Consider the following 13,661-nt stretch of genomic DNA (forward strand, 5'->3'; position numbering starts at 1 on the left):
TCTTTCGTTTGCATCCAGTGTGTGTGTGCACAGAAAATAATAGATCTACCTGATGGCCAACCCATGGAGACATTGCTATGCATCTCTAAGAATTATTATTGTGTGATAATGAAATGATTGTATAATCTTAGAAGGTTGTGTAATTTTAGAAGGAGTGTTGCTGTGACCACCGTCATGAAGCGGCGCTTCTGAACTTGCCACCGCGCAATTCACAGGAGACGGAAATCATAGAATCATAGAGTTGGAAGAGACCACAAGGCCATCGAGTCCAACCCCCTGCCAAGCAGGAAACACCATCAGAGCACTCCTGACATATGGTTGTCAAGCCTCTGCTTAAAGACCTCCAGAGAAGGAGACTCCACCACACTCCTTGGCAGCAAATTCCACTGTCGAACAGCTCTTACTGTCAGGAAGTTCTTCCTAATGTTTAGGTAGAATCTTCTTTCTTGTAGTTTGGATCCATTGCTCCGTGTCCGCTTCTCTGGAGCAGCAGAAAACAACCTTTCTCCCTCCTCTATATGACATCCCTTTATATATTTGAACATGGCTATCATATCTCCCCTTAACCTCCTCTTCTCCAGGCTAAATGTGTTGCAGTGCGTGCGGTTTCTAATATTTTGTAATCCAAAGGCAGGAAATTTCCTTTCAAACGGCTGCCACTTGTCTGCCTTCTCTGACCCCAATAGTTCACGGCTGCTGACGCTTCCTGCTCATACTTCTTCAGACGGTGTCCTATCAAGCTTTCCTGGTATCCTGAGCTGTTAAAACGTTTGCAGAAATTCTTAAGTTCGTTGGAAGGAATTGTTTCTGCTCACGATCCTTGAGATGCTTAGCGGCGGCAGCAACTAGCCAACCCTCTTGGTTAAGTCGCTCTTGGGTATTTCGGCGTATACGATGACTGGCGTCCTGTTATCCATCTTGGTCTGGCACCCTCCAACCTCTCTGAACTCTAGAGCTGAGTATTCAATTCGATCAGCTCCCTGTATGGCATTGGGCAGGAAAAGAGAAAAGAGACATGAAGCATAAACAGATAGTTTTAAGAAACAGCCTGGCTAGATCAGGCCAAAGACTCATCTTGTCCTTTTGGCCACAAGGGTCAGCCAGGTGCCAATGGGAAGCCTGCAAGCTGAACTTTCCATATTTATTTACAGTGGTGCCTCACAAGACGAAAAGAATCCGTTCCGCGAGTCTCTTCGTCTAGCGTTTTTTTCGTCTTGTGAAGCAAGCCCATTAGCGGATTAGCAGATTAGCGCTATTAGCGGTTTAGCGGCTATAAGCGGCTATTAAAGGCTTAAGGGATTAGCGGATTAGCTGCTAAAAGGCTATTAGCAGCTTAGTGCCTTAGAAAAAGGGGGTGAGGAGCGGAAAAAAAATAGCAGCAACTCCCAAGGCATTTTCGTCTTGCGAAGCAAGCCCATAGCAAATTCGTTTTGCGAAGCACCTCCAAAACGGAAAACCCTTTCGTCTAGCGGGTTTTCCGTCTTGCGAGGCATTCGTCTTGCGGGGCACCACTGTAATTAATATCCTACCTTTCCTCTGAGATCAAGTGACATGTACATGCATCTTTCCCATCCCCAAAACAATCCTGTGAGGTAGTTTAGGCCAAAAGCGTGAGCTTGGCCCAAACGGCTCAAGGTCACCCATGGAATGGTATATAAAGAAGTGTGAGATACAGCGATTAACGAACGCTATCAAAGTACGAAGGGGAATATGGAAGAGAAACGACTTTGAGGAAATTGGGGGGGAAAGGGTTTAAGTTAAAAATGGATGCATAATTTTTTTTATGGAAAATCTAATAAAAAATATTTATTAAAAAAAGAGGAAATTGGGAAGATATTTGTAGAAAGGGGTCAAGAAGTGGTTTGGGGGTTGTTGTTTTTTGGAGAGTTGGATAGTTATGATAAATAATGGTCTCATTTTTTATGCACATTTTTATTTGTATTATTATTACTTTATTTATTTTAAAAAGGACACCCAGTGAGCTCCATGACTTAGCAGGGATTTGCACCCTGATCTCCGATGTCCAGTCTTTGTTAAGCCTTTACCCATGCCAACCCCCAACTCCTATAACAATAGGAACAGGTATCCTCAGCAGGAACAGGAGAAGTTACCCAATTAGAAGTTACCTCCATGTAGGTGGGGTCTTCCGTTCCAGGTTCTGCTTCCTCTCTTCTCTTTGAAGATCCTTCTGGTCCTGGGATCGAAAGAAGGGCATAAGACAGGGAGAGTGAACCCACAGCCCTGCAGTGGCGTAGCGTGGGTTGTCAGCACCCGGGGCAAGGCAAGTAATTTGCGCCCCCTAACCCCTAACCTGCCGCCGTTGCCAGCTTCTTCTTGCTGCTGCCTGGTCTGGTCTGGTGTGGTTCTCTCCCGCGCTCAGCGCTGCGCTGGGTGGCCGCTGCACTGTCCCTCCCCCAGATAGTCCCTCTCTCTTTCTCCACACCGCACGCCTGGCACCCCCCCCCCTCCACAGTGGGTGGAGACCCGGCGGCTCGGATCGGATTCGCACAGCCAGCACTGCAGTGAGAGAGAGAGAGTGAGCCAGGTAGGGGCAGAGAGCTGTGAGTGCGAGCGCCCCACCCCCCAGATGTTGTGCCCGGTGCAGCCGGGCCCCCCTGCACCCCCCACGCTACGCCACTGCAGCCCTGGGCATTGGACTCCAACTCCCATCATCCTCATGCAATAATTGCCGCATCAGAAAGAGCCATAAGTAAGACAAAAGCCCTACAACTCACCATCTGGGTCCTTGCTCCCTTGCGTTTCCTTCGCCTTCGTAGTCTCACTGGGGATTAAAAGAGAGAGAGAGAAAGTTTGGATTTGATATCCCGCTTTATCACCACCCAAAGGAGTCTCAAAGCGGCTAACATTCTCCTTTCCTTTCCTCCCCCACAACAAACACTCTGTGAGGTGAGTGGGGCTGTGAGACTTCAGAGAAGTGTGACTGGCCCAAGGTCACCCAGCAGCTGCATGTGGAGGAGCGGGGAATCAAACCCGGTTCACCAGATTACAAGTGTTCCGCTCTTAACCACTACACAGAGCAATGCTTTCTGCGTGTTTGCTATTCAGAGTGTTCATTCGGACAGGAGTAATGTGCTGTGTTTGAGTGGGCATTTTATATCACCACCACCAACACACTTCTGATAAGGCACGGCAAATTGAGACTCTGTCCATACAGCTCCAGTTTTGTGGGTTGGTTGTGCGGCTGTTGTTTCCAGAGCCTCATGGAATGCTAATCCAAGATTGGCTAGTTATATTTTAGATGCTTGAGCCGAGTCATGGCTTTCAGAGCATGTGGTGACAGGGCAGAGATCCTGAGATGGTGTAAGTTCACGGCATCTGGTTGGAGACCAGGGGTTGTATCCAGGGGACCCATTGAAATCAGTAAACCTAAGTCAGTTGCGTCCATTGCCTTCAGTGGGTATATTCTATGTATGAGTAGCATTGGATATGACCCCAGGTTCCAAGGAGACCAAAGTTCTGGGATGACAGAGCACATAGTTATTTGACTCTGAGAGACTGATAAAGTTGGTCACTTAACAGAGTTGGATTTTAAAAGGTAAAGGTAAAGGACCCCTGACAGTTAAGTCCAGTCATGAATGACTCTGGGGTTGCGGTGCTCATCTCGCTTTACTGGCCGAGGGAGCCGACGTTTGTCCGCAGACAGTTTTTCCAGGTCATGTGGCCAGCCGCTTCTGGCGAAACTAGAGCAGCGCACGGAAACGCAGTTTACCTTCCTGCCGGAGCGGTACCTATTTATCTACTTGCACTTTTTGGCGTGCTTTCGAACTGCTAGGTTGGCAGGAGCAGGGACCAAACAATGGGAGCTCACCCCGTCGTGGGGATTTGAACCGCTGACCTTCCGACTGGCAAGCCCAAGGACCAATAGCGAGAAAAATTCCATCTCTGATGTAAGTGAACTAGGAAAAAAATTCTTGGAATTTCTGAGAATGCTTCCACTTTAGTGCTAAATTTCCATTACGTAAAAGCTATCCCTTGCCAACAAAGGTCCGTATAGTTAAAGCTATGGTTTTCCCAGTAGTGATGTATGGAAGTGAGAGCTGGACCATAAAGAAGGCTGATCGCCGAAGAATTGATGCTGGAGGAGGCTCTTGAGAGTCCCATGGACTGCAAGAAGATCAAACCTATCCATTCTTAAGGAAATCAGCCCTGAGTGCTCACTGGAAGGACAGATCCTGAAGCTGAGGCTCCAATACTCTGGCCAAACTGCGGGAGGCAGTGGAAGACAGGAGTGCCTGGCGTGCTCTGGTCCATGGGGTCACAAAGAGTTGGACACAACTAAATGACTAAACAAAACAAAAAGCTATCCGTTTCAGTCCACTTGGGTCATTGCAAAAATAAAAAAGATCAAACTTGGAATGTTGATTCAGAAATAAAACCCAGGATATTTGCCTGTTCAGGAGTTCTTCTAAGGAGTATCGAAGCTCAGCATCTCTAGGTGGCGCTGTTGGTCTGATTGTATCAGAATATAAATGTGTGCTACAACTTCATGGTTCCGTGGAGACATATTGAATCCTTTCAGAAACCAGTATTTCGCAGACACAAGCGGATGCTTTCATAGACTGGAAACTCCAGTCTAAGCGACATACATAAAAAAAACCACCCCAATTTCGGTACCTGATGCTGTGTGAGCGACGATTCCTGCAGATGAGGAATACGACAGCTCCCACCAAGACGAGAGCAAGGAGTCCAGCAACGCAGCCCCCAATTACACGCGGGTCAGCCGTATTCCCTACATCATTGGGGGTGTGGGGGGGAAACGACAACCAGCTTAGAAACGCAAACACCTCATTGGGCAGGAGGAAAATGGGGTGGGGCAGCTTTACATAAAAAGGGGACTCCCACCCCAAAATTCCCTCCCCACCTGCCCTTCCTCCTGAATGCAAACATTTATTTATTTATTTTCAAATGCTTTTTATTGAGTTTTCTTTAACATAAACAAACAAAATAAATGCTCTAAAATTCAGCAGTCATGTGTCCACTTATTTTCTAAATGCTCCACCGCGTGCCGACTTCCCTCCCTCCCTCCAACAGGCTTTTGTATTGAATTTTCTCTTTTTTCGCAGATCCTTGATAGCATCCTATACACATCACAAAATTTATTTTAATCCTACTACCGTCTTTAAACTTCTACAGTTATTACCTAGATGCTCAACAAATTTACTCCTTTCATTTTTGAACTTGGATTCCTCTTGGCGATGGATCCTGTGGGTCAGTTTTGCTAATTCTACATATTGAGCCATTTTTGTCTGCCTCTCGGCTAATGTTGGTATTTCCTGAGTTTTCCATTTTGGGGCTACTAAAATTCTGGTGGCAGTCGTAGCATGCATAAATAATCTCTGATCTGCTTTTCTTATTTCATCCCCTATCAAAAATTTCTTTTTCAAAGCTGAGCAAAAACAACCCTTCGGCTTAGCTCTAACGGAGGTGTGTGGAATCTTGGGCTCTCTGGGTGTTGCTGACCTTCAGCTCCCCATAACCCTGGCCATTGGCTATGCTTGCTGAGGCTGGTGGAAGTTGTAGTTCAGATATACCTGGAGGGCCAAAGTCCCCCCCCCCCACACACACACCCCTGCTGTAAATGTATCTCCATGCTGAGAAAAGCAGCTCCTATTACAATACAGTAAGGTCATGCATCCTTTAAGGTACAAAAACCCTGTCTTTGTTTCTTGTTTTAAGTGGTGCCTTGTCATCTATGGGCTGTTGCAGACATGCATGTTCCTTGTATGATGGGCTGGTGATTTGTACGTATGAATAAGCCATCATAGATAAAAGATACAATAATAGGTCTCTTACACGGCCTCGGACCAGTATACCTGAAGGAGCATCTCCACCCTCATCGTTCAGCCCAGAAACTGAAGTCCAGCTCCAAGGGCCTTGTTATGTACTGAGTTGAATAGGATCCAAACTGCAGCAGTCTGATTGGTCCTAGAACAATACGATCCAAATTGCAGCAGTCTGATTGGTCCTAGAACAATAGGATTCAGAATGCAGCAGTCCGATTGGTCCTAGAACAATGCAGCAGTATGATTGGTTGGCAGGAACCACCCAATCATGCTCCAGATAGAAGTGAATCCACAACCTGATTGGCTTACAGTAGAATTCCAGAATTAGCCAATCATGTGCAGCCCATTGTGTAAATAATGTATATAAAGCAGATACTTTGAGGGGACATTCATTCATTCCTCCTCACCACTATGAGCTGAATAAAGAGCATGAAATCACTTTGCGACTCTGAGTATATTTCAGGCCTTCTGATGGTTCCCTCCCTGCAAAAAGCAAAGTTACAGGGAACCAGGCAGAGGGCCTTCTTGGTAGTGGCACCCACCCTGTGGAACGCCCTCCCATCAGATGTCAAAGAAATAAACAAGTATCTGACATTTAGAAGATAGCTGAATCTGAAAGCAGCCCTGTTTAGGGAAGTTTTTAATGTTAGATCTTTTATCGTGTTTTTAATATTCTGGGAGCCCCTCAGAGTGGCTGCGGAAACCCAGCCAGATGGGCGGGGTATAAATAAATTATTATTATTAATCATTATTATTATTACAACAACATCACATCAACACTGAAAGGTCAAACTTCTCAGGTAAGAGTCGGTCCACACGTTCAGCTTGCAGCCATCAAGGAATGACTGAATGATGGAGTTATAAGAAACCTTGGAATGAACACTTATGGAAGAACTGGGCCCGTTTATCGTAGCTAAAATGTCTACAAGCCTTTGCCAAACTCGACACTCACCTTCCAGATGAGGGTTTGGCTCAGACGGTGCGTCATCCTCCATTCTTGGATTTTCTAAATTGCCTTCCAAACAGTAGCCATTCTGGCAGGCAGAACAGCTCCAGAGACCATAATAGCGGCTAGAAAAACGTTCTATTGTTATGGCGTTCCTTATTTCCCGGATACCTGTACTATTGTTGGAAACCGGCAGGCCATTTTGAGTCCATGTGATCTCCGTGTTGCCATCAGATTTATCCCCTCTCTGGTCCTTACAGGCTTTACAGGAGAGGGTTACCGAACCATGGTGTTGAGGGGGTGTGGTAGAAGGTCTGACACGAATTCCATTTTCTTTATCTGTCATAAATGAACAAATGGATAAGAACGATAAGGCCTGGGGAGCTAACCTCAGTTCTTCCCGTGACCGGATTTCCTCCTATGCTATTCCTCCAACAGAGACTACGGTTCTTTCATCCCAATTACTCTACAGTTCGGGGTCCTGATCGCATTTCGTTCCATGCCCCCATTGTAGCAGTGTTGGGGAAAAGAAAACAAATTAACATGACATTGGGGTGAGCAGAGAGGTTCAAATCTCTCTGTCCAGTGCAGTGTTCTGATGGGGTTACAAATTGCTCTCCTCCTTGGGCTCATTTTGCCCTAGCCTACTCTGGCGGCTTCCAACATATATAAAAACATAATAAAACATTAAACTTTTTTTTAAAAAAAAAAACTTCCCTGTGCAGGGCTGCCTTCAGATGTCTTCCAAAGGTTGCATAGCTACTTATCTCCTTGACTCAGCGGGTCACATAACTCCATACCCTCCAACATTTCTGTGGTGAAAATAGGGACGCCCTAAGGAAAAATGGCTGGGACGCGGGTGGCGCTGTGGTTTAAAGCCTCAGCGCCTAGGACTTGCCAATCGAAAGGTCGGCGGTTCGAATCCCCGTGGCGGGGTGCGCTCCCGTCGCTCGGTCCCAGCGCCTGCCAACCTAGCAGTTCGAAAGCACCCTCGGGTGCAAGTAGATAAATAGGGACCGCTTACCAGCGGGAAGGTAAACGGCGTTTCCATGTGCGGCTCTGGTTCGCCAGATGCAGCTTGTCATGCTTGCCACGTGACCCGGAAGTGTCTTCGGACAGCGCTGGCCCTTGGCCTCTTTGAGTGAGATCAGCACACAACCCTAGAGTCTGTCAAGACTGGCCCGTATGGGCAGGGGTACGTTTACCTTTACCTTAAGGAAAAATGGGACATTTCGGGATCAAATCAGAAATCCAGGACCGTCCCTGGAAAATAGGGAGACTTGGAGGGTCTGAAATCATCTGAGGTCATGTTGGATCCACACCACAAATTTAAAGCTTATTCCACTTTTAACGGTTTCTTACAGCTTCCCCAAAGGAATCCTGGGAACTGTCTTTGGTTCAGGGTGCTAGGCATTGTGGCTCTGTGAGCGGTCTCCTAACAAACCTCAGCACCTTTGACAAGTAACCGTTCCCAGGATTCTTTGAGAGAAGCCTTCTTGGTGGTGGCGCCAGCCCTGTGGGACACCCTCCCATCGGATGTCAAGGAAATAAAAAAACTATCTGACTTTTAGAAGGCATCTGAAGGCAGCCCTGTTTAGGGAAGTTTTTAATGTTTGATCTTTTATTGTGTTTTTAATATTCTGTTGGGAGCCACCCAGAGTGGCTGGGGAAACACTGCGTTTAAAGTAGATTTGTCGTATGTGCATCTAAGCCCCACCCAGGGCCGGGTTTAGGTTTGATGAGGCCCTAAGCTACTGAAGGTAATGGAGCCCTTTATGTGTCCAGCTGTCCTTTTTCTTTTTTGGTATATAATTTTTATTAGTTTTCTTTTCTAACAACAAATATCAAAATCATTTCCAAACATACATTCTACATTCCCAGCACCCTTCCTGTTGACTTCCTTCAGCTTCCCCTCTGGTTTGTTACATTAAATGATGCAATCTGCTATTCCTTATCTGTCAAAATGTTATTACAGTGTTATCCTTCAGGCATTTTGTTAAGTAAAGTTGTGAATGTTTATTCAAATCCTGCTACCGAGTCCATTTCTTTCCGTTGTTTCTGCAGATAGTTCATTGGTATGCAAACTAAGGCCCTGGGGCCAGATCCAGCCCAATCGCCTTCTAAATCCAGCCAGCGGACGGTCCGGGAATCAGAGTGTTTTTACATGAGTAGAATGTGTTTTTTATTTAAAATGCATCTCTGGGTTATTTGTGGGGCCTGCCTGGTGTTTCTTACATGAGTAGAATGTGTGCTTTTATTTAAAATGCATCTCTGGCTTATTTGTGGGGCATAGGAATTCACTCATTTCCCCCCCTTCAAAATATAGTCCCCCCCCCACTAGGTCTGAGGGCTATTTATGCCCAGCGCACCTGAGGACAGCCCTCTCTTCGCCTCTCCAGCCGATCAGATTTCCCACCCTGCCGGCCCTTTAGTTTCTCCTCTGACCTTGCTATGGACTTTGGTTGGTCGCCGTCAAGGGGCCTGGTAGGAATTTTTTCCACTTGGCAAATTGGCACCTGCCATTTGGTTTTTCGCCTACCTCGTAGCAAATTGTCACAACTTCTCGGTATTGGCGGTTAGGCACAGTGGCGTAGCATGGGTTGTCAGCACCCGGGGCAAGGCAAGTAATTTGTGCTCCCTAACCCGGGGCAAGGCAAGTAATTTGCGCCCCCCCCCCCCCCCGCTGCACTGTCCCTCCCCCAGATAGTCCCTCGCTCTCTCTCCGCACCGCACCGCACACCTGGCACCCCCCGTTCTCCACAGTGGGCGGCGACCCGGCGGTTCGGATCGGATTCGCACAGCCAGCACTGCAGTGAGAGAGAGTGAGTGAGCCAGGTAGGGGCAGAGAGCTGCGAGTGCGAGCGCGCCCCCCAGATGTTGTGCCCGGTGCGGCCGGCCCCCCCTGCACCCCCCACGCTACGCTACTGGTTAGGCATTGGTAGGGGTATTGTTATGCAAATGAGGGGGGAAGGAAGTGCCACCGCCTTCCCCCAAAGCAAAGGGTAGTCCGGTAAAGGATTCCGGGGGGCGTTGCCCTGTCCGAAGCCTAGGGAGGTTAGGGCCTAAGGCACGCCCCCAAGCGGTGACCCCCGGGGTAGATCCTAGTTGATGTACATCAGCAGGACTCCCCCTACTGGTGGTTAACCCTCACCGGTCTTCATGCAATTGGACTGAAGCCAGTTAGCTGATTGGACCAATGTCTAAGCCAATACCACTCAATTCCTGCAATCAATAAAGTTGTGGCCATTTTCCGCCCATTAACCTTATATACTGTGTCCTGTGTCTTTATTTCTCAAGGGGGGAGGGGGACTTGCCACACAATATGTAAATCCAGCACCCACACTGCTATACTACCTCCCAGTATTTTTACCAGGCTCCACGGAGACGGAGATCTTTGATGAATTTCTGTTGCCGTTGGAACAGTAGAAAGTGCCCGAGTCGTTCATGCTTTTGAGGACGAGGACCAAGTTCCTCTCTCCCTTTTCTCCCTCCTTTTCTACTCGAGATTGAAACCGCTCCAGCAGCACCTGGTCTTCTCCAACCGAACTTGTAGAGAATATTTCCTTCTTGACTCCACGGCTGAAGCCAGCGCAGATGGGGTACTGCGGAATCCAGTACCAAGTCAGTTTGGGCCCCTGAATTTGGCAGGGAATTTTGACCTCTTTTCCAGCCTCCACTGAAAGCACTGGATCTGCTAAGGTGTCTCCTGCCTCGAAGTTTCCTCCTCGCCCCTTCCTGGGAAGGGTTTGCAGCTTACCCCTGCGAGCATCCGTCATCAAAACAGCCAGGGCGGTCGCGGCCAGCATTAAAAAAGGAAAGGGCTTCATGGGGGAAAGCGGAGAGGGGGGTTCTCTAACCGTGCCTTTCCGCAGCACGGCAGCTTCTGCTTCTCAAGAGGAACTGTGGCAAGAACGTGCAAGAGGGAGGCCGCAAAACCCGGCAGCAGAGGGGATGAGAAAGAGGAAGGGCAGGACGGTTCTCTATGAGGAAACATGACTGCCAAAACAGAATGTGAGTGGATAGCGTAGTTATACTGTTTGGCCACTAGGTGGCTCTGGATTAAATTGTACAGTGGTACCTGCTCGGTCCCAGCGCCTGCCAACCTAGCAGTTCGAAAGCACCCCCGGGTGCAAGTAGATAAATAGGGACCGCTTACTAGCGGGAAGGTAAACAGCGTTTCGTGTGCGGCTCTGGCTCACCAGATGCAGCTTGTCACGCTGGCCACGTGACCCGGAAGTGTCTTCGGACAGCGCTGGCTCCCGGCCTCTAGAGTGAGATGAGCGCACAACCCTAGAGTCTGTCAAGACTGGCCCATACGGGCAGGGGTACCTTTACCTTTTTACCTCGGGTTACATATGCTTCAGGTTACATACGCTTCAGGTTACACACTCCGCTAACCCGGAAATAGTGCTTCAGGTTAAGAACTTTGCTTCAGGATGAGAACAGAAATCGGGCTCCGGCGGTGCAGCATCAGAAGGAGGCCCCATTAGCTAAAGTGGTCCTTCAGGTTAAGAACAGTTTCAGGTTAAGAACAGACCTTCGGAACGAATTAAGTACTTAACCTGAGGTACAACTGTATCTAGACCTAAGTCTGGGGTTTCTTGAGTCTGTTTTATTCTCAAAATTCCTATCCGTCTTCTTGAGTTGTATGCCCTCTTAAGTCTTCTGTGACAGGGGCTGGATGTATTCATTTAAAAATGTTTTAAGATAACTGTAATTATTATTATTATTATTATTATTATTATTTACACCCCACCCAGCCACTCTGGGCGGCTCCCAACAGAATTAAAAGCACAATAGAACATCAAACAGAACATTGAATTATGGTGCTGGAGGAGACTCTTGAGAGTCCCATGGACTGCAAGAAGATCAAACCTCTCCATTCTGAAGGAAATCAGCCCTGAGTGCTCACTGGAAGGACAGATCCTGAAGCTGAGGCTCCAATACTTTGGCCACCTCATGAGGAGAGAAGACTCCCTGGAAACGACCCTGATGTTGGGAAAGATGGAGGGCACAAGGAGAAGGGGACGACAGAGGACGAGATGGTTGGACAGTGTTCTCGAAGCTACCAGCATGAGTTTGACCAAACTGCGGGAGGCAGTGGAAGACAGGAGTGCCTGGCGTGCTCTGGTCCATGGGGCTGCGAAGAGTCGGGCACGACTAAACAACTAAACAACAACAACAGAACATCACACACTAAAAGCTTCCCTGAACAGATGTCTTCTAAAAGTCAGATAGTTGTTTATTTCCTTGACATCTGATGGGAGGGCGTTCCACAGGGCGGGCGCCACCACCAAGAAGGCCCTCTGCAAACAGAACAGACGAAACTAGACGAAACCATCATTAGAAAGTCCAGGCATCACAATGGGTGTGCGATTGTGATGTTCCATGGGCTAAAATGGGGTTGCAGCAGTGAATCTGCCGGGCCAAACAGAGGGATTAAATCATAGAATCATAAAAATCATTCATTCAAAGACCGCAAGGCAGTTTTCAACAGAGAAACACAAAATAAAAGCACAAAATACATAACATGAGAGAGTGAGAAGTGACCTGTTAATGCTCACTTGATTGGATTCCCTGGGGAGCCTGGCCAGTCTTTTGTCATGATAAATACTTAGTTCCTGAGCCCGGTCACAGGCTCACCCTATTCAAACACAGACAGACATACCCTTAAGGCAGGATTTGTGAAGGAAAAGACAATGGGGAGGCTTTTCCATTTTCCTTTGACCTTGCAGAGAAAACATTTGGTCAGTTTGGGAATCAAAAATGGTTTCAGGTCGGTCTTCCTATGCTGATCTATGTACAGTGGTACCTCGGGTTAAGTACTTAATTCGTTCCAGAGGTCCGTTCTTAACCTGAAGCACCACTTTAGCTAATGGGGCCTCCCGCTGCCGCCACACCGCCGGAACACGATTTCTGTTCTCATCCTGATGCAAAGTTCTTAACCCGAGGTACTATTTCTGGGTTAGCGGAGTCTGTAACCTGAAGCGTCTGTAACCTGAAGCGTATGTAACCTGAAGCGTATATAAGCCGAGGTACCACTGTACATGCTTGGCTGGTACATTTATGAACATTTATTATACATCTATGACTTTAAAATTCTTATCACAGTATCTGTATGCAGTGGGTGGGTGTCCATAGCTTTCACGAAATTCTCAAAGGAGTCCATGACCCAAAACATGTTAAGAAGCACTGCTTTCGAGGGAGGAAAATCTCCCTTCTTGTTGCTGTTACTAAATGCTTAGATTCAGGAGCTCAGGCTGTCTGGTTACATCTAGAAATTCACCTTCCGCCCACAAGTAACTCATTGCTGACCACAATGTATGACCACAATGGGGGTTTCTTGACTCCCTTTTAGATTTTCTTTCCATGTGGTTGAGAGTTTCCTCCCCCAGCTCAACACAGAATGTAGGCATGTGCGTTTCAGCAGGGCCTGGAAATTTGCAGTTGTCCTGAGGCGGGGAGTCCCTCTGGTCGACAAGTAGGTCATACGATGATGACAGCAAATGTGGCAACAGATGGGGGACGAGAGATCACCTGAAATTTACCACCGAAGCTTCCTTTTCTCACTTCCTGCTTCTGCTTTTCTGACCTGAGGGACTTTCCCCACCTTCCTCCTTCTCGATCCTGGAGATATTTATATTTTACCCAGTTCACAGCTGTCCCAGGCAGGTGAAGGGGTGAGTAAACTTAAGGTTGCCAACTGACCAGATTAAAACCAATTTGCGCTTTTAAAGGTCGCTTGAGATGCAAATATTTTAGCCGGTAAACATAAGGAGCTTGACTTCACCCGCACCCAAAGGCATATTCCTTCTCCATTGTCTCCCAGTCCAGCAAGTCACCTCTTCCCCTTTTCTCAAAAGTAAAAAGCCCCGAAATACTGCAGTCTTTCATCCATCCCCTTGATCATT

At 47.5% G+C, this 13,661-nt stretch overlaps 1 protein-coding gene across 1 annotated transcript; it reads right to left on the bottom strand.

Moving 5' to 3' along the window:
- Positions 1-604: 604 nt before the first annotated feature.
- On the bottom strand, positions 605-11,245 carry MPIG6B (megakaryocyte and platelet inhibitory receptor G6b). Its single transcript, XM_083426398.1, has 7 exons — positions 11,094-11,245; positions 10,121-10,828; positions 6,757-7,089; positions 4,636-4,750; positions 2,736-2,782; positions 2,127-2,194; positions 605-980 (listed from the first exon to the last, which is right to left on the bottom strand). Exons 2-7 carry the CDS (start codon positions 10,575-10,577, stop codon positions 846-848), a joined length of 1,155 nt encoding a protein of 384 aa, XP_083282524.1. The 5' UTR covers positions 10,578-10,828; positions 11,094-11,245; the 3' UTR covers positions 605-845.
- Between the last annotated feature and the right edge of the window lie 2,416 nt (positions 11,246-13,661).

This window comes from Podarcis tiliguerta (assembly GCF_965153285.1).
Source record: "Podarcis tiliguerta genome assembly, chromosome: 2".
NCBI classification, from domain to species: Eukaryota; Metazoa; Chordata; class Lepidosauria; order Squamata; family Lacertidae; genus Podarcis; species Podarcis tiliguerta.

Excerpts from the sequence above, each read along its gene's own strand:
- MPIG6B (XM_083426398.1), bottom strand. The coding sequence starts at position 10,577 with ATGAAGCCCTTTCCTTTTTTAATGCTGGCCGCGACCGCCCTGGCTGTT. Across the intron at positions 7,090-10,120 it reads CTCCGTCTCCGTGGAGCCTG|ATAAAGAAAATGGAATTCGT; the intron begins GTAAAAATACTG and ends CATTTATGACAG. Across the intron at positions 4,751-6,756 it reads GCCAAACCCTCATCTGGAAG|GGAATACGGCTGACCCGCGT; the intron begins GTGAGTGTCGAG and ends CCAATGATGTAG.